This window comes from Equus przewalskii, chromosome 1 (assembly GCF_037783145.1).
Source record: "Equus przewalskii isolate Varuska chromosome 1, EquPr2, whole genome shotgun sequence".
In the NCBI taxonomy this organism is placed as follows: domain Eukaryota; kingdom Metazoa; phylum Chordata; class Mammalia; order Perissodactyla; family Equidae; genus Equus; species Equus przewalskii.
In genome coordinates, this window is record NC_091831.1 from 114,418,982 (window position 1) to 114,440,575 (window position 21,594).

The following is a 21,594-nucleotide window of genomic DNA, read 5'->3' on the forward strand; positions in this document are numbered from 1 at the left end:
GGTGGTTTGGGATGAGACAATAATGAGCTCAGTTCTGGATACATGACATTCGAGTACAGTCATGAGGTGCTGACTGTGTAGACACCTGGGCTAAAGGTACTGATCTGCAGGTCATTAATGGTCGCTGAAGCCATCAACATGGAATATAAGTGCCCCAGGCAGGAGTGCTGAGGCAGGAGAGTGAGAAGCTACACCAAGGGCAGGTGGAGGGCAAAGGGCCTGCAGGGAGGCTTCAGAAAGAGCAACAGGGACATGGGAGCGGTGTAAGGCGGGGGAAACTGGGAAGGGCAGGAAAGCAGTGCTGGCATTGATGCTGGAACCAAGGAGACTCGTGGGCCCGGACTCAGTGAGCCTGAGGGCACAGACAGGCACCTAGAACACATGGAAGCCATGGCAGCAGGGGTCCCCAGGGGTGGCTCATTTGTCCTGGGTTAATTTATGAATGGACCGCAATCTCAATGAAAATACCATCAAGATTTTTGTTTCGGTGGAGCTTGACAAGTTGATGATAATGTACATTTGGAAAAATAAATAAGAAAGAATGGCCAGTAAACCTTATTATTAAAATAGAATGCTACTAGCACATGAATAAACAGACAGAACAATGAAATAAGATGGAAAAATCTACAAAGAGACTCAAGTACATATGAAAATTTAATGATAAAGGGGAATCTCAAATAGGGGAAAGACGGATTTTTTTTTTAAAAGAAATAAATGATAGGAACCAACTAGTCATTTGGAAAAAGATAAAACTGGATCTATTTCTCATGTTTTTTAGCAGAATAAATTCCAAGTGGATCAATATCTAAATGTAAAAAAATCCATTCAAGCATTAGAAGAAAAGATGAGTAAATTTCTTTAGAACATGGGAGAGAGTAAAACTTTAACTATGATTTAAAATCCAGAACCAATAAAAGACTGATACATTATAAAACTAAGAAACAAACAAAAAACAATAAAAAAAAACTAAGAAACGTCTGCATGACAAAACAAAAACAAAAAATTGTTTTATCATAAGCAGAATAAAAAGACAAATGTCAAATTGGAAAACCTATATAAAGAGTTTCTAAAAATGCAGGCGCTGAAGACCAATAACGCGATGCTGACAGAAATGCAAAAATAAACATATCTAAAGATGACTAAACTCATTCATAATTAGAAAAATGTAAATTAAACTACACTGAGATACCATTTCTCACCATTAGACTGGCTAAAATCCAAAAGTCTGACAACATATTCTGTTGGTGAGGCTGTAGAGAAAGCCACTCTACATATTGTTGGTAGGAATTAGAAAAGATACAACCTTTATGAAGAGAAATTTGGTAACAGCTAGCAGAATTACACATGCTTTTACCCTTTCACCTGGCAATCCTATTCTAGGAATATACTGCAAATTTATATGGGCAAAAGTATGAAGTGAAATGTACAAGACTAGCCATTGCATACATGCACAGCAAAAGAATAGAAACCCACATGTCTACCCATAGGACAACTGGTTGAAAGAACACAGTGGAAAGCCCGTCAGCTGTAAAGGAATGAGCACAAGCTCTCTAGCCTGCAAATGGAGTAGGTCGGGATATATTTTAGTTATGTAAGAAAAATAAACCAGGTGTCAGAGAGTATGTACTACACGCTACCTTTATGTAATGTGAGGAGGAAAAGGAATACACAAACATATGTTTTTGGGTCCAAAAAATAAACACTAGAAAGATAAAACAAATCTAATAAAAATGGTTAGCAACAGGGAAGGGAGAAAATGGGCAGGAACAGGAATAGAAGGCATATCTCCCTAAAAGTACCTTTGTACCAGTGATTTTAACTTAAGAAAAATATGCTGTTTTAGTAAACAAGAAAGAAAATTCAATCAAGAAAAGAAAAAAAGCAATTTCTAAAAGCAGAAAAGAAACTAAAACAAATGAACTTGACCCTATGTCAAGGTGGTGGCATAATCACATAAAGAATTACTCCAAGTGACCTTGAAACACAGGATTCTGATGACTTCAAAGTATAGGAAGAGAAAATAATCACAAGCATGTTTTAAATTCTTAGTGGCCTTGTTGCTGTTATTGTTACTTTGAAATTACTACTACTTATTGTAGAATAAAACCAAAAAGCATGTTAATGTGTTAGCACTCATAGGAAGAGATACAAAGGAAAATCAAAGAAGTGAAATGCTGTAATCTTTAATATAAGTTGGAAATATCTACATGAACATTTTTCTGTTTCTACTTATTTCCTAGCTCCATCCACTGAGAGAGCCCAGAAGCAGGGACAATCCAGTACAGAGGAATACTCCGGCACCGAGACGGATGGCTTTTTAAGCCACCAAAGAGACAGGACAAGCGCTCGTGGGAGAGGCACACATGTTGGGGGCAGGAAGTGCAGAGGATGAGCCTGGACATCCACTCTTGAAAGGATACTCTCTGAGATTACCACGGTCAAGTGAAGGGGTTCCCTCTAGGTAAAGATGGGACAGTCTGAGCAACAAAAAAAGGATAACTGTAATAGATTGAAACATATTAAATCTAACAAGATTCAAGAGTTTCTGCTGATAATGAAAAACATAACCTTCCCTAGCTCCCTCTGGGGGTTGCTGGGCACCAATTTCTTATTATGAAAAGAATCTAGCAGTTACCCTGCTTTTACTAACCACATAATTGATGAAAATTCTGCATTTATGGAAGAATTAAAGGTAATAAAAGAATGACATAGAAATAAAAGGAATAATCTACTAAGTAGTAGAAAGTTGGTAACCTGGTGTGGTTGTGGGAAGAGAATGCCTTACCTGGCATGTAATGAATGTTAACCATTATCATGATGACTTTTGCAGGACCACTGAGGGAGCCAAGAAAGGAAGCCAAGCAGAGACATGGAACAGGAAAGAGGATGGCCAAACACTGTGGAAGATGAGCCTCTGCTCCACAGAGACGTGGCGATACCAACCCCCAGCCCTGGCCAGTCGCTCAGCAGGCAGACTGACACAAGCAAAGGGCAGGTTAGCTCCACGTCAGGGATAAGCCAATAGAGGTTTCCTCCATGATCCAAAAGCTAGCTTTTACGAAAAACCTATATTTGTACCTGTTTTTGCTAACTGAAAGAAATCTGACAAGGATGTTCGCTTTTATGAAAAAAGGCAAAAAGCAAAAACAGCGTTTAGCACTTTTTTTTTTTTAAAGATTAGCACCTGAGCTAAAATCTGTTGCAGATCTTTCTTTTTTTCTTTTTTCTTCTTCTTCCCAAAGCCCCCAGGTACACAGTTGCATATCCTAGTTGTGAGTGCCTCTGGTTGTGCTATATGGGACGTCGCCTCAGCATGGCCTGATGAGCAGTGCCATGTCTGTGCCCAGGATCCGACCCCGTGAAACCCTGGGCCGCTGCAGCGGAGCAGTGAACTTAACCACTCAGCCACGGGGCGGCCCCAGCACTTGCTTTGCAGTGAGTCGTTACAGAGGCAGTGCCCACCAGGAGCAAGGCCAGAGTTGCCAAGCTCCTTCCCTGGGAACTACACTCAGGATCAAGGTGCCAGAGCTCTGCACTGTGTCTGTGAGCATCTGTGCTTTACCTCAATTTATTTTGGTAGGTTATTTTTCGGGTCTGGGAACACTCAAAATTTTTTCCCATATAAATTAATGGTAATTGCTTTATCGCTTTACGCCATTTTGGCTTAAGAAAGCTTTCATAGGAAAGTTCTACTTTTGGACAACAGGGGAAACCTGTATAACAGTTTTAGAACATGCAACTTCACCCATTAAGTGGCAGAATCTATTTCCCACCCCTGACTGGGCTGGCATGTCGCTCGGTTTCACCAACTGCATGTGGTGGAAGTTAGGGTCTGTGAGGCCTGGAGCTCAAGTTTCAGCAGGCCCTGAGGGTTCTGCTCTCACTGTCTTAGAGCGCTGACCGAGACTACTGTGTAAGGAGTCTGTGCAGCTGGCTGGAGGGCAAGGCACATGGAACCGAGAGATGCCACAGCCAAAGGCCAGCACTGACTCTAGTCACGTGAGGGAAGCCATCAGACTCTGAAAGGCTGCATGGTCCCATCTCATCGTCTCCTTTCGCTTAGTGGGCAAGTCATTTAGCTACCTGCTGTCTCAGTTTTCTAATTTGTAAAATAACATTGGTAAACTTCATAGGTTAGTGTGAAGATTAAATAAGGTAATATATATAAAAATTTATAGAAGAGTTGTGATACATGGATTATTTCATAATATTTTAAAATAAAAGTTTGCTCCTGTATTTTACCGTGAACTGTCTTCAGGATAACGTTGTCCTACTGCTTCTTGGAGCTGTACATTAAGAAATGACACATTCTGCCAGGTTTCCTTTTCTCTTATTTTATCAAAAATTGATGTGTAGAAGTCATACATGGTATCTCCACCTTCCATTAAGAAAAAATTTCTCATGGCCTGCAAGTACTCGACCAACCTGAATAGAGAGAAAATAAGTGACAGAAAGATCTTAAGCTCATCAGACAGGATTCTGGATCAGTACCAAGTATTGTATGCTACTATTTTTAGAGAAAACTGGTTTACATTCTACGTTTACTAAAATAAGAAATACTAACACCTCTTAAAGACATTTTTAATAATAAAAATGTTTAATTATCAGAAAGAAATAAATGATTTTTTCATAACATTGTAGAAAATTGGGCAAAGTCACAAAAGTGTAACAAAAAAAAGTTAATCCAAATCCTACCATTCATAGTGAATTTCCATCGTTAATATTTGGGCTATTTATTTCCAGTCTTGTTTTCCATGCATTTAAAAAAACACAGTTCCTATCATATTATATATCTTGCTTTTTAAGCTTTAAGAACATTTTACATTATTTAAAACTCTGTGTAAACATAATTTTTATGAACTTTATAAAGTTCATACATGATATTGATATGCCATATTTTAATATGGATATGCAATAATTTAAAGAAATAGTCATTCATTACTAAGTAATTTCATGTTTTCCCTTGTGATAGCAAACTCTATGATGGGCATTTTTGTGCAATAAGCTTTATTTCTTTTGGGACAGAGTCTCAGAAATAAATTCCACAACATAGTTAAGAAAACACTGATGGTTAATTGATTCTCTCAAAAGAAAACTGTTTATTGCATACCCATTTCCTACTATAATAAAAATTAACTTGAAATACAGGTTTTAAAATAATTCCAACAGTTCTTAAAGTATAATAAACTACTGATTACTTCCAAAGCTAAACGACTCCCTTATACCTGTAATCTTTTTTTAGAGTTTGCATGAGGTTTCCACAGCAATCAAGATACTGCTTGTCAATATGAGGATAGAGGCAAGATCTCAGCGTTAACTCAAATGTCTGGCACGTCACAGATTCTGATGATCTATCCACACATATATCTCCACCAGCAAACTTCTCGTGAAAGTCACTCTGTTCTAAATACAACCTTTAAGATAAAAATGTGAGTCTATTTTTTATGAGCTGCTTTCAACAGAATTCTCTTAAATCAAAACTCCAGAGTCCCATTTTTTACCTTTAGTCTTAAAATTACCAACTATTACAGAAACTATATTCCCCCAAAACTGTCCTTTCAGTGAACCAGTTGTTCAGTCACTTCTGCTTTAGTGTTAAGTACTGAGTAGGTCTTTCTAGCCATTAGGGCCACAGAGAGTGAATGATGGCCAAAGGCAATGGGGCTTTGTGTAGGTATTAATGACTTATTTTATGGGGCTAAAAGCACATAAGGGTCAAGACATATTTTAAGCAGAAGAAGGGTCTGACTCAATGTGTGTGTCTGAGGCCCACCTATGACCTAGATTTTCATGAGCATCTTCTGTACCAGTGAAAGCATTTCCCATGGGCCTAGGGCATATGATAGTCTGTGGACTTTCACAAACAACAAGGAGGACAAATTATACATCTGAAATAAGTGAACATAATATCTTCTTGTATTCCATTCATCAAGAAGGATAGGCTACAAAGGTTTTTATTTTTAAGACTGGAAAGCCCTACTTGGCAGAAATAAATAGTTGCTAAACATTGAACAGATTCCGCCATTTCAGTCATCGAAAATCTAGCAGGTGTGTATCACCTTGCAAAGTTAATTGCCAGCAGTGGATCATGAACGTCATCCAGTTCCAGATGCCTTTCAGCAATGGACTGAATCTTAATTAGGTTCCCTTTGGTCTCCTGCTGCTCAGTGAGGACTTGTGCAGTGGGTTCTTCCCCATGTCGAAGACGTGACTGTACAGATTCCAGAAAGAGGGTATACAAGCTTTTTCTTTCTGCATCTGGAACATAAAGAAATATGTAAGGTGAAGTAATAACATTAAATGATATTAAGTAATTGTATCTTAATATAGCCTGTTTTTTTTCCTTTGGCCTACGAGTGTCTATCCCTGTTTCATTACCTTTACAGTATAGCACAGCTAAACATTTTACATCCTCTGTTAGACAAGTGCAAAGTTCATGGTTAAACACTCAAAGCATAAGTTAATTTTTTGCTGAATAGAGTAATATCCTAAGCAGGATGCTTGAAAGTTAAGTTACCACCATACTGAACAGTACTATGATCACACTAACAGGAGTCATAATTTCACCGGAAAAAAACACTTCCGATAGAGACCCTGGAAAGCTCATTAAATTTTATTACTCAGTCAAAAAAGAAATATTCCAGGGGCTGGCCCGTGGCCGAGTGGTTAAGTTGGTGCGCTCTGCTTCAGCGGCCCAGGGTTTTGCAGGTTCAGATCCTGGGCGCGGACAAGGCACCACTCATTGGGCCATGCTGAGGCGGCATCCCACATGCCACCACTGCAGGGACCCACAACTAAAATATGCAACTATGTACTGGGGAGCTTTGGGGAGAAAAAAGAAAAATAAACCTTAAAAAAAAAAAAGAAATATTCCACAAACTGAAAATATTATTTAAAGTAGATACAATAATACAAAATAATTAATATGACATTAGGGAGATTTACAAACAAAATAACTAAAGTCACATTTATACCTCTAAAGTCTTTTTAGTCAGTTGATAAAACTTTAAGCATATTGCTTAAATTGCAACAAAAAGATCAGAAATTATATCAAGATTTTCTCAAAATCTACAGTCAAGTCTGAATTGCTCATCAACAAATTCCTGTCTCCCAGGGTTCATGGTCCTCAAGAGTTAAATGCTGTACTGCACTAAGAAATGCCAGAGAATTATTTTTTAAAGGACTGGTCCTAAGGAATCAAGAGTAAGGAAAATGCATGTGGAACTTACTCTCACTGCCTTTCAAACACAGTGATGAAAGTTTCCAATGAGGACAATCTTTTTTCAATCAGGAGTAGCATGATCTACTGATTTGATCATGGTGATAATTTCCATGAAAATAAAAGCTTTTCATAATTTTCAAACTACAAAATAATGATGCATCTCAGGATGACAAGAGTGAAGAGAGAGTAGTAGCCCCAATGCTGAGAGAGACACATGAGGAAGGGACCCACTACCTCTGGCTGTGGCCTGGCATGTGGTGCTCTCCGCACACTGCAGGTTCTTCAGCAGCTGCATCGACTTGCCCGCCATTATGATCTGCTTAAGGACAGGTTTAAGGAAGGACACCATGGTGTGCTGCCTGCTGGAGGGCCCTTGGTCACTGCCAGAACTTGCACTGGCATTATCACTCATTTTTTCTTCATTTTCTGTCTTTTCCGATACACTGTACAGTGTGTAAGTTGCATACCAAAAGTCTCTGTGATTTACTGGAACATTTTTGTTTCTATGGAAATGCAAAAGAATTTTAAATGTTAACTTTTTTCTTAAAAACAACAGTACATCTGTTCTTTCTCAGGCATGTTGTCCAGGCATTCCAAAATACAGCAATATCAATTATTAGTAAAACGAAGCAATCTTCAGGCAAAATGGGCAGGGGTTTTATCTGACTTCAGTTTAACATAGAAAAGTGGATACATACTTTGAATGACATACATAAAATTTAACTAAGTAGAAAGTTTCTCGAATTGGAATTAAACAAAATGATTAATTTGCTCCTCTTTGGAGATAGAATAAAAGTTTATCCATTTGCCGTCTCCTGTGAAAGTAACCTCCAGACTTCCACATCTTTTTACCACATAGATTCCTTTTTTTCCCCCCTGAGGAAGATTGGCCTAGAGCCAACATCTGATGCCAATCTTCCTCTTTTTTGCTTGAGGAAGACTAGGCCTGAGCTAACATCTGTGCCAATTTTCTTCTATTTCGTATGTGGGCCACTGCCACAGCATAGCTGATGACTGGTGTGGGTCTGTGCCCGGGATTAGAACTTGGAAACCTGTGCTACTGAAGCAGAGTGCCCCAGACCTAACCACCATGCTATGGGGCCAGGCCCTCCCCACAAAGATTCTTAACAACAAAGTGATGGTCACTTATCACTCTCTAAAAGCAGTCAGAATCCCCTTTTTACAAAAGTTCTCATGTGAGATAGATGAAACAGGATATAATGACAGATGCAAGATTTAGTTAAAGACAGGCCAGCTCATTTATATGAGCACTGAGTAAACAGGGTTACCTTTCCAGAGTTCTAAGGACTTAAAGTTATCCTTGAACTAAATGGATTGCTCTCAATAAAAACCTCTATCTAAACAGACTGCACAACTTAAAACTGAGTTAAGAGAGTGCCAACAGTTCTGTGTTGCAGTTTCTATGATTCTGTTCAGAACAGTCAATTAACTGAAGAGGAATCATAAGTGGATTAAGATTTTTCCTTGTTTTACTATACAGTATACTAAGAAGGGAAAAAAGAATAATTTGGAGAAACAAATATATTAGAAGCATATTCTGCATTATTTTCATATCTCTTATCTTATTGGTAATTTATAATGGGAATAGCTGAAGTCATTTGATATCATCTAAATTCATTTTATAGAAAGCAGTGCACCTTTTACCATACCAGCCAGCCATAAACACACCATCATTCAGAAATATAATTTGCTATGCAGAGCTGTAAACTGACAAGAAACTTGGAAAAAGACTATTTTTGGCTGGTACATGACATCTTCTATAAAAATGCAACAGAACCTGAGTATGGTAGCAACACACCTCTGTCATTTGAACTGCTCTCCCTCAGTATCACTTGAAACTACTCAAAGTGAACAATTTTCCCATGAGAGAAAAAAGGGTAAAACCAGTGCTCAGTGTGTCTCCTGTGCTGTGTGTCGCTGGCCCTCACCTCTGGATGATGAACTCCCTGGCGCAGTCACAGAGATGCCCGTGTGCAATCCACTCATCCACAGTCTGCAGGTAGGGCCGCACTGTCTCCACCCAGAGAGAGAAGAGCAAGGAGACCTGAGAAGAGATCATGCAAAGTTCATTCTCAGAAATCCCTCATCTCTGGACAAAATGAGGGTTGAACATTTCTGAAATGCCTTTAGAGTTTTCTGGAACAAAGTAATAAATTAAAAATCCAAAACATGTGCTATAAAATCCTTATGAAAAATTCACCTAAATATGAGCTAACCACATTGTCTGTAGTCCATACCAGGACCTTCTTGAGAGTAAAAGTTAACCATGGACAACAGCTCTACCCTGGGCAGTCTAAATTCATATAGTTACCCCTATCTAAATAGTGCTACTAGCAAAATGTCCATTAAGAATGAGGAAATGATTTCATTCTACTGCAGCTCCCACAGGAAAAAAAAAAACGCACAGGTGAAAGAAATCAAGCTTCTTTATATTGAAGCATAGTATCCAAATAGTGAGAAACAGGTACAACGACAAACTAGGAAACACACCTAAAATAGGTACTCAAACAAACCTGAAGCTTCCTAGATTACAGACTCTAGTTAGGTTGTTATTTTTTTAAATTGTAAAAAAAATACATAGCATAGGAGTAGTCTTCTTTGTCTCTCCCCCTTTGAATCTACAACTAATTGGACATTCATCGCTTAACAAAGGATATCCATATAGCATCTCAGGACACCTGAGAGACCCGTGCTGCTATACATCGGAAGGCGGACGGACATCCCCCTGGGAGGAGGTGGAGATAGATGAAAACTCTCTGACCCCCGACCCCCGAACAGCCTAGTACCTGCAAGTGGCTTTCTTCCAGCGGACTCCCCCATAACATCGCCACGCACCAAGGGCAGGAGGGTGCGCACACCAGAGGAGCGACGGTGGAAACAGGTGACTACAGCCCTACCTAAGCCCCCCTTGATTACACCTAAGCCCAGGGGGAAACTCCAGGGTCCCGCACTGGCGGCGTCAGGGAAAGCCTCTACTCGCCATTAGTGGAGAGGCTCCGCCCAGCATTGAGAATACTGGGAGGCTCCCGAAGAGGAGAATCCTGAACGGGGCAGCGGCCCGCCAGCGGCTGCAGCCAGTCTCACAGACTCTGGCTGTCCCCCAGATGGGGAAAGGGGCTCCCGGAGAACTCCTGGGAAAGGACCGGGGCTAGGTGGAGTTCCAGTGGCCGCCTCCACGGCCCAGAGGGAAACTCCAGGGTCCCCCTCCGGCAGCAGGGAAAGCCTCTACTCGCCATTAGTGGAGAGGCTCCACCCAGCATTCAGAACGCCAGGAGGGTCCCAAAGAGGAGAATCCCGGGCAGGGCAGCAGCCAGCCAGCCGCCACCGGACTCACAGACTCTGGCCCCGCCCGGCAATCACAAGGCTGGAAGGCCCTGGGGCAAAAGTAGCATAGCTAGGTGAGCTAACCACAGACTGCAGAAGATACCCATAGCTCTGTTGTAACCTATAAGTGATATGATAACAAGTGAGATTTTGTGGGCTCCGACAGTGACAGAGCTGCAAATATAGGTGATCCTGCTCCCGGCCGCTGGGAAAGCCCATAACACCGCTTCAGACCGCAAGGAGGGAGCATGTCTAGGTGGTCTGCAACAGTAGGCACCAGCAGTATGAAGCCCCCTTGCGACTGCCCCCACAGCTGAAGAGGGACCCCACAGGACCACTGTGACTACGAGGAGGGGCCCAGGTCCAGATAGCAACAGCTGATAGGGTTCCTGGTCGGTGCAGTCTAAACAGCTGCTCCCCTGCCACACCAGTAGAAACAAGTGGAAGCAGTAACTAAACTCTCTCTCTATGCAGAGGCACAAATCTACACCATCAAGAAGTATGAAAAAATATATTAAATCTCCAGAACAGAAGGAAAATGACAAATACCCAGAAAACAATCCCAAAGACAATGAAATATATAACCTAAATGATGATGACTTCAAAACAGCCATTATTAAAAAACTGAATGAGTTAAAAGAAAATACAGATAGACAATTCAACGAGTTCAGGAGCTACGTCACAAAAGAGTTTGATACTATAAAGAATAACCAAACAGAAATATGGAAATGAAGAACACAGTGGAGGAGATTAAGAAAAATCTGGACTCTCTGAACAGTAGGGCCGATAATATGGAGGACAGAATTAGCAATTTGGAGGATGGGAATATAGAAATGCTGCAGGCAGAGGAGGGGAGGGAACTAAGACTAAAAAGAAATGAAGAAACTCTCCGAGAATCATCTGACTCAATTAGGAGATGCAACATAAGGATTATAGGTATACCAGAGGGAGAAGAGAAGGAGAAGGGGGCAGAAAGCCTGTTCAAAGAAATAATGGCTGAGAACTTCCCAAACCTGGGGAGAGAGATGGAACTTCATGTAACAGAAGCCAAGAGATCTCCAAACTTTATCAATGCAAGAAAACTAACCCCAAGGCATAGAGTAGTGAAGCTAGCAAAAGTCAACGACAAAGAGAAAATACTAAGGGCAGTCAGGCAGAAGAAAATAACCTACAAAGGAACCCCCATAAGGCTATCAGCAGATTTCTCAACAGAAACTTTACAGGCTAGAAGAGAGTGGAATGATATATTCAAAACTCTGAAGGACAAAAACCTGCAGCCAAGAATACTCTACCCAGTGAAAATATCCTTCAAATATGATGGAGAAATAAAAACTTTCCCGGGTAAACAAAAGTTAAGGGAGTTCATTGGCACGAAACCTCCTCTTCAAGAAATGCTCAGGAAAACCCTCATACCTGAAAAATCAAAAAAACGAAAGGGGCTACAAAACCAAGAGCAAAGGAGATAAGTAGAAGGACAATAACAGAAAGTAGCAGCTCTCCATCAGAACAGGTTAGCAAAAGTTAAATAAAACATTAAAGATAAAAGGAAGGGAAACACCAAGAATAAATATAACCCTGTCATTTTAACCACAAACTCACAACACAAGAAAGAAGAGGAAAAAAAAATCTGACAATAACAACCTACAAGGGCAAGAGAAAAGGGATGGAACATTTTAATTCAAAGAAATAAGAGGCTATCAGACAATGGACTATCTCATCTATGAGATGTTTTATACAAACCACCTGGTAACCACTAAACAAATAACAAGAATAAAGACACAAATTACAAAGAAGAAGAAACCCAATACAGAAATTTACATACCTGAATTAGTAATCCAAAAATCATGGGACGAGAAACAAAGGAAATGCAAGAGAACCGGAAAACAAGAGATAAAATGGCAGCGGTAGGCCCCCACATTTCAACAATCACTCTAAATGTAAATGGACTGAACTCTCCAATCAAAAGACACAGAGTGGCAGGATGGATCAAAGAACAAGACCCAACAATATGCTACCTCCAGGAAACACAACTCAGCCTCAAAGACAAACACAGACTCAGAGTGAAGGGATGGAAGACAATACTCCAAGCTAATAATGAACAAAAGAAAGCAGGTGTCGCTATACTAATATCAGACAAAGTAGACTTCAAAGCAAAACAGATAAAGAAAGACAAAGGGGGACAGTATATAATGATGAAAGAGACACTCCACCAAGACGACATAACACTTATAAATATATACACACCCAACACAGGAGCACCAAAATTTGTAAAGCAACTCTTAACAGAACTAAAAGGAGACATTAACAACAATACAATAATAGTAGGGGACCTCAACACCCCATTAACACCAATGGATAGATCATCCAGACGGAAAATCAACAAGGAAATTATAGAATTAAATGAAAAACTAGACCAGATGGACTTAATAGATATATATAGAACACTTTTCTCAAGTGCACACGGAACATTCTCAAGGACAGACCATATCTTGGGAAACAAAGCAAGCATCAATAAATCCAAGAGGGTTGAAATAATATCAAGCATCTTTTCTGATCATAATGCTCTGAAACTAGAAATCAACTACAAGAATAAAGCTGGGAAAGCGGAAAAAATGTGGAGACTAAACAACATGCTACTGAACAAACAATGGATTATTGAAGAAATTAAAGAAGAAATCAAATATTATCTGGAGACAAATGAAAATGAAAACACGCCATACCAACTCATTTGGGATGCAGTAAAAGCAGTCCTAAGAGGGAAATTCATTGCAATACAGGCTCACCTCAATAAACAAGAAAAATCTCACATAAGCAACCTCAAACGACACCTAACAGAATTAGAGAAAGAAGAACAAACAAAGCCCAAAGTCAGTAGAAGGAGGGAAATAATAAAAATTAGAGCAAAAATAAATGATATTGAAACAAAAAAGACAGTAGAAAGGATCAATGAAACAAAGAGTTGGTTCTTCAAAAAAATTAACAAAATTGACAAACCCTTAGCCAGACTCACTAAGAAAAAAAGAGAAGTCTCAAATAAATAAAATTAGGAATGAGAGAGGAGAAATCACAACGGATACCAAAGAAACACAAGAGATCATAACAGAATACTATGAAAAACTATATGCCAACAAATTGAACAACCTAGAAGAAATGGATAAATTCCTAGACTCTTACAACCTCCCCAAACTGAATCAGGAAGAAATAGAAAATCTGAATAGACCAATCACAAGTAAAGAAATAGAAACAGTAATCAAAAACCTCCCCAAATATAAGAGTCCAGGACCAGACGGCTTCTCTGGAGAATTCTAGCAAACATTCAAAGAAGATTTAACACCTATCCTTCTCAAACTATTCCAGAAAATTGAGGAAGATGAAGCACTCCCTAACACATTCTATGAAGCCAACGTCACTCTGATCCCCAAACCTGACAAGGACAACACAAAGCAGGAAAACTACAGGCCGATATCACTGATGAACATAGATGCCAAAATCCTCAACAAAATTCTGGCAAACCGAATACAGCAATACATCCAAAAGATTATACACCATGATCAAGTGGGATTTATACCAGGGACACAGGGATGGTTCAACACCTGCAAGTCAATCAACGTGATACACTACATTAACAAAATGAGAAACAAAAACCACATGAACATCTCAATAGATGCAGAGAAAGCATTCGACAAGATCCAACAGCCATTTATGATAAAAACCCTCAATAAAATGGGTATAGAAGGAAAGTACCTCAACATAATAAAGGCCATATATGACAAACCCACAGCCAACATCATACTCAATGGACAAAAACTGAAAGCCATCCCTCTGAGAACAGGAACAAGACAAGGGTGCCCACTTTCACCACTCCTATTCAACATAGTACTGCAGGTGTTGGCCAGAGCAATTCGGCAGGGAAAAGAAATAAAAGGGATCCAAATAGGCAATGAAGAAGTAAAACTCTCACTGTTTGCAGATGACATGTTATATATAGAAAACCCCAAAGAATCCATAGGAAAACTATTAGAAACAATCAACAGCTACAGCAAAGTTGCAGGGTATAAAATCAACGTACATAAATCAGTAGCATTTCTATACGCTAACAGTGAACTAACAGAAAAAGAACTCAAGAACTCAATCCCATTCACAATCGCAACGAAAAGAATAAAATACCTTGGAATAAATTTAACCAAGGAAGTGAAAGATCTATACAATGAAAACTACCAGACTTTCTTGAAAGAAATTGATGATGACATAAAGAGATGGAAAGACATTCCATGCACATGGATTGGAAGAATAAACATAGTTAAAATGTCCATTCTACCTAAAGCAATCTACAGATTCAGCGCTATCCCAATCAGAATCCCAATGACATTCTTTACAGAAATTGAACAAAGAATCCTAAAATTCATAGGGGGCAACAAAAGTCCCCGAATTGCTAAAGCAATCCTGAGGAAGAAGAACAAAGCCAGAGGCATCACAATCCCTGACTTCAAAACATACTACAAAGCTACAGTAATCAAAACAGCATGGTACTGGTACAAAAACAGGTGCGCAGATCAATGGAACAGAATTGAAAGCCCAGGAATAAAACCACACATCTATGGACAGCTAATCTTCGACAAAGGAGCTGAGGGCCTACAATGGAGAAAAGAAAGTCTCTTCAACAAATGGTGCTGGGAAAACTGGACAGCCACATGTAAAAGAATGAAAATTGACCATTCTTTTTCACCATTCACAAAAATAAACTCAAAATGGATCAAAGACCCAGATTAGGCCTGAAACAATAAGTCTTCTAGAAGAGAATACAGGCAGTACACTCTGACATCAGTTTCAAAAGAATCTTTTCGGACACCATAACTCCTCAGATGAGGAAAACAATAGAAAGAATAAACAAATGGGACTTCATCAGACTAAAGAGCTTCTTCAACACAAGGGAAAACAGGATTGAAACAAAAAAACAGCCCACTAATTGGGAAAAAATATTTACAAGTTACTTATCTGACAAAGGGTTAATCTCCATAATGTATAAAGAACTCACTCAGCTCAACAACAAAAAATCAAACAACCTGATCAAAAAATGGGCAGTGGACATGAACAGACATTTCTCCAAAGAAGATATATGGATGGCCAATAGACACATGAAAAGATGTTCATCATCACTAATCATCAGGGAAATGCAAATCAAAAGTACACTAAGATATCACCTTACACCTGTTAGAATGGCAAAAATATCCAAAACCAAGAGTGACAAATGTTGGAGAGGTTGTGGAGAAAAAGGAACCCTCATACACTGTTGGTGGGAACGTAAACTGGTGCAGCCACTATGAAAAACAGTATGGAGATTTCTCAAAAAGTTAAAAATAGAAATACCTCATGACACAGCCATCCCACTACTGGGTATCTATCCAAAGAACTTGAAATCAGCAATTCCAAAAGTCCCATGCACCCCTATGTTCATCGCAGCATTATTTACAATAGCCAAGATGTGGAACTAACCCAAGTGCTCAGCACCTGACAACTGGTTAAAGATGATATGGTATGTATACACAATGGAATACTACTCAGCCATAAAAAAGGACAAAATCATCCCATTCACATCAACATGGATGGACCTTGAGGGTATTATGTTAAGCGAAATAAGCCAGACAGAGAAAGACGAACTCTGTATGACTCCACTCATAGGTGGAAGTTAACATATAGACAAGGAAAACTGATTGGTGGTTACCAGGGGAAAGGGGAGGGTGGGGGGAGGGTACAAAGAGTGAAGTGGTGTACCCACAACATGACTAACAATAATGTACAACTGAAATTTCACAAGGTTGTAAACGATGATAATCTTAACAACAAAAAAAAAAATACATAGCATAAAATATACTATCTAAACCATTTTTAAGTGTACAGTTTAGTAGTGTTAAGTGTATTCACATTGCTGTGAAAACAGACCTCCAGAACATTTTCATGCTGCAAATCTGAAACTCTGTACATATTAAACGTCTCCCCTTTTCTTTTCTCCCTGCCACCCCATCCCTGGTAACTACCATTCTACTTTCTGTTTCTATAAATTTCACTACTCTAGTCACCTCATATAATAGATTTGTATTTTTCTTTAAGAAAGGGTTATTGCAAATATCTATATAAGTCAGCGAGGTACTTTCATTTATTTATTTTTTGAGGAAGATTAGCCCTGAGCTAACATCCACTGCCAATCCTCTTTTTCGCTGAGGAAGATTGACCCTGAGCTAACATCTGTGCCCATATTCCTCTATTTTATATGTGAGACACCTGTCACAGCATGGCTTGATAAGTGGTGTGCAGGTTTGTGCCTGGGATCCAAATCAGCGAACCCCAGGCCACGGGAGCAGAGTACATGAACTTAACCACTACCAGCCCCTCAGCCAGGTATTTTTCACACCTTGCTTTTACGTTTTGCTTTGTCCTTACCTTATCCTTCTTGTGATCTTGGAAATCATAGCTGAAAAACCAGTTTCCTGCAGTCTCGAATTTAGAAGCTAATTTAAAAACTTTGAACAACTGCCTGATACACCATGATTTAAGCATCACTTTTACAAAGAGCTATGACCGGCTTTCCACCACTCTTTTGGCTGAGCAGAACAGAGTCACATATTTTAGACTAGACAAGGGTCCCACATACGGTTTGCTCAGAGGCTTCTCCAACATTGTCATATTCAAGAATGGCCTTGTACAGCGTGTTGAGCAGGTGAGATGCCCGAACAACATTCCGAGTGTCAGGTGGAACTTCTGCTACTCCAGTACTAAACACTTTGTGCAGAACCTTGAGCTGAGCAAGTCGGGGTGACAACTTGTCTACCACTATTGCAAGAGTTATTGTTGTATCTGCAAATATCAAGAAATCAAACTCATTAGCAAGGAAAAATACTCGCACTCAAAATGTGACATAAATGCTAAGCCACTTATGGAAAGGCACAGCAAACTGGAGGGTGGTAGGTTTTAATCCCATATCACAAGGAACTAATTTCCCTAAAGAAAGAAGTCCCTAAAGAAAGAAGGGACAACTCAGCAGAAAAATAATTTATAAAGGAACTGACAGTTCATAAAAAAAAGAAATATAAGTGATTCTTAAACACACAGAAAGACACTCAACCTCATAATAAAAGAACGCAAATTAAAACTACATGGGCAAATAAAAAACAGAGTCAGTGGGTGACTGTTTTAGTGGGGGTGGGGATTAAAAAGAGGCGGCAAGAGCCAGTTCCTTCAACAGGATGGCACAGCTCTGAATCCTGAACGTGGAGGTGGTTATATGCATCCACACATGTGATAAAATGTCACAGAACTATACACAAAGATATTATTCCCTCCTTCCAAAAACCACAAACCTGTAAAACTGGTGAAACCCATGTCAGGTCTGCAGACTAGTTAACGTACTGTGCCCATGTCAGCTTCCTAGTTTTGATAACATACTATAATTACGCAAGGTATCACCATTGGGGGAAGCTGGGTGATGGGAACGTGGGACCTTTCTGTACTATTTTTGCAGTAGTTGTAAATAAAATTCAAGGGAGAAAAAAACCTACACTGGGTTACCATTTTACATTTGTCATATTGGTGAAGACCACAAAGTTTGATAACACACTGTGGGCAAGAGTGTGAGGAAACAGGTCTTCATATACCTGTTTACATCCTAGCAAGATGTAAAGTCATTTATCTGCACCTCTGTGGAGAACAATGTGGCAATATTTATCAAAATCACTTGTCATTGCATGCTCTTTGACCTAGCAACTCCACTCTTAAGAATTTACATGATAGGCTAACTTGCACCCTACACGTACAATTACATGCACGTAAGAGTTATCACCACAGCTCTGTTGGCAACAGCAAAAGATCAGAAACAACCTAAATGTCCATCAAAATGAGACTGGTCTACGATATATCCATACAACAAAACACCAACTTGTAAAAAAGAATGAGGCGGCTCTTTATATACATGTATGGTATAATCCTCAAAATTTAAATTAGAAAACAATTTGAAGAGAGCAGTGAATAGACTACTAGGCATGCATATGTGAATACGCATTGCTTGTACATGTCTAATTTATTTCTGGAAGGATGCAGAAGAAACTGACTACTTGGTTGCCTTTGGGCTGGGGAACTGGTGTGGCAGGAAGAATTTTCACTGTACATCTTTCTGTACTTTTTGGATTTTTAGAGAGATGAATGGCTTGAAAACACAAATTTAAAATAATTCAAAAAAGTGAATGTAGTCATGAGAATTACTTATTTGCCATGTAATTTTCAAACATTATATCAATTAATAACCTAAACTGCATTCAAAATATGAGTTATGTATCCTATGAGTAAAAGGGAAGAATATTTAAATACCATTACTGATGATGCACTTCTCAATTTCCGTAAGTTCCTCTTTAAAACTAATGAAGTATTTGTACAGGGCCCACATGAAAGCCTGGTATGTCCTAAAGGGCGGTTCAGTTGACTTCTTAGGAATGGAACCATTTCCAGGTAACATGCTTTCAGAGCTGTGCCCCATGACTTCATCAATGAACTCCTGGAGTCGAAACACAACCTGGCCATATGCTGCTATTTGTTCCAGCACTGATCGTAAACAGCTCTACAATATAAACAAACGGCAGTTACTTAAGTCAGTCTCCTGGACACATTCAAATTCATATCCCCCTCACTGTAAAATATTTCTTTTGTGACTGTTTTAAACAGTATGCTTAGCAGAAAACAAAGTAATAAAACAAATATTTAGTTTTATATTCAAAGGAAATAGTGTAAGCATTAATTTCTACAGAACACAGAAATGTGGCTTATACTTTTTAAAAACACATATAACATAAATGTACTATAGGCAACCACATTACAGTATACAGCTTTCCCAATACAGAATGACAGAAATAAAAAGCAAAAAACACAAATCAAGTCAAAACTAAATATGAACATCACAAACAATATTAAAGAATTCTCTAAGCATTGTAAAGATGGACAACTTAATTTTGCCTTTTGGATTTTAAATATATTTAGTAATTTTAATATTGCAAAATGGGTGTAAAGTTATATAACCACCATCATATTTATAAAATAAACCCTCTTATTTAATTTTAACTACAATAAATACAAATAACTTACATGTGTCAAATGAGTTACTATAATATTGTTTCTCACAGTTACCTTCCCATCTATCAACTGAAATATAAAGAGCTTCTTTACTCCTGAAAGTAACCTGAAATGAAATAAAAAAGATGAATGTACTTTAAGTCTAGAAAAATATTCACTACAGTAATGCCTAAGAAATTTTAATGCCAGATTCAGAATCGGGGGGGAGGGGCGGCAAAGAGGTCAGATAACTAGAAAATAGAAGACATGAATCTTTTTATCTGATTACCTTAAGACAAGATATTTGCATATCATCTTGGAGAGAAGTCCAAAACAGTATGTCCAAGCACTGGACCATCACATACGATGTGGATCAGAATCTGGAAATCTCAGCAGTAACAGCACTATATGCTGCATTTCTCATTTTCATTTTTGTGTGAACACAATCTAAATTCTTAGATTTCTGGTTTCCAGGTACGGGTCAGAGGCTAACTCTCATTGATATGCTGTCTATTATAAGCAGGAAGCAGCAAGCCAGGAAGCTTGCTTTGAACTCAAATATTAAAACAATGATGGTCTAATCTAATTAAATAATATACTTAGTTATTTAAGATGGAAAAGAAGTAAACAAATCAAAATGTCACATCTCCATGGTTGCATCTGAAATTTGGGCTCTTAGGCCCCCTAATCCAAATTTAGGTGCCCACTGGGAACTGTATTGTTTCATACCTACTGGCCCGTTTCTAGCTTGCATCTGAAAAACCCCTGAACACTTTTCTTTAAAAAACCAAAATTCTGCTTCTCATTAGTAAAGTCTTCTAGAAGATTAATTATGTGTATAGGTCTTACCATAGAGTTTCCCGAATAACCTGCATCTCAGTAACAAAAACTCTGTCATCTGGAACATATAATGGGTCACTGCTGTACAAGTGTTGGTCCCTATTAGAGAACGAACATCAGATGTCAATGAAAAGGTTTCTCATTAAGTAAAATTACATGTCTCAAAGAATATATGTAATTTAGTGGTAATTTAACCAGTAACCAATAAGCAAATAAACATAACATTATGCTTTAAATGCTCTCTCATGGGCCAACATCACTCTGATACCAAAACCAGACAAAGACAACAACAAAGAAGGAAAATTGCAGGCCAATATCACTGATGAACATAGATGCAAAAATTCTCAACAAAATTCTGGCAAATCGAATACAGCAATACATTAAAAAGATTATATACCATGATCAAGTGGGATTTATACCAGGGACACAGGGATGGTTCAACATCCACAAGTCAATCAATGTCATACACCAGATTAACAAAATGAGGAACAAAAACCACATGATCATCTCAATAGACACAGAGAAAGCATTTGACAAGATCCAACATACATTTATGATAAAACTCTCAATAATACGGATACAGAAGTAAAGTACCTCAATATAATAAAAGCCATATATGACAAATCCACAGCCAACGTCATACTCAATGGGGAAAAACTGAAAGCCATCCCTCTGAGAACAGGAACAAGATGAAGGTGCCCACTTGCACCACTCTTGTTCAACATAGTACTGAAGGTTTTGGCCAAAGCAGTTTGGCAAGAAAAAGAAATAAAAGGACTCCAAATAGGCATGAAGAAGTGAAACTGCTGCTGTTTACAGACAACATGATCTTATATATAGAAAACCCTAAAGAATCCATCAGAAAGCTACTAGAAGTAATCAACAATTACAGAAAAGTTGCATGGTACAAAATGAACTTACATAAATCAGTTGCATTTCTATACTCTAATAACAAACAGAAAGAGAACTCAAGAACACAATCCCATTCACAGTCACAAAAAAAAGAATAAAATATCTAGGAATAAATTTAACCAAGGAGGTGAAAGACCTATACAATGAAAACTACAAGAATTTCCAGAAAGAAACTGATGGCA

General features: G+C 38.7%; 1 protein-coding gene across 18 annotated transcripts in view; it reads right to left on the bottom strand.

The window, feature by feature from the left end:
- TUBGCP5 (tubulin gamma complex component 5) overlaps window positions 1-21,594 on the bottom strand; it is a 122,969-nt gene that overhangs the window by 37,364 nt on the left and 64,011 nt on the right. For 16 of the 18 annotated variants that reach the window (XR_011525960.1, XR_011525964.1, XR_011525959.1 and 13 more), the window contains 9 exons: window positions 20,510-20,599; window positions 19,694-19,787; window positions 18,926-19,172; window positions 17,217-17,419; window positions 9,172-9,287; window positions 7,457-7,725; window positions 6,060-6,258; window positions 5,226-5,414; window positions 4,243-4,425 (listed from right to left, as the gene is read on the bottom strand). Coding sequence is in view for 9 of the 18 variants with exons in the window: in XM_070572364.1 (XP_070428465.1) it covers window positions 4,243-4,425; window positions 5,226-5,414; window positions 6,060-6,258; window positions 7,457-7,725; window positions 9,172-9,287; window positions 17,217-17,419; window positions 18,926-19,172; window positions 19,694-19,787; window positions 20,510-20,599 (1,590 nt within the window). In the remaining 9 variants the exon portion in view is untranslated. Of the gene's footprint in view, window positions 1-2,169; window positions 2,478-4,242; window positions 4,426-5,225; window positions 5,415-6,059; window positions 6,259-7,456; window positions 7,726-9,171; window positions 9,288-17,216; window positions 17,420-18,925; window positions 19,173-19,693; window positions 19,788-20,509; window positions 20,600-21,594 lie in introns of those variants that run through there. The other 2 variants (XM_070572426.1, XM_070572421.1) reach the window with 1 other exon arrangement.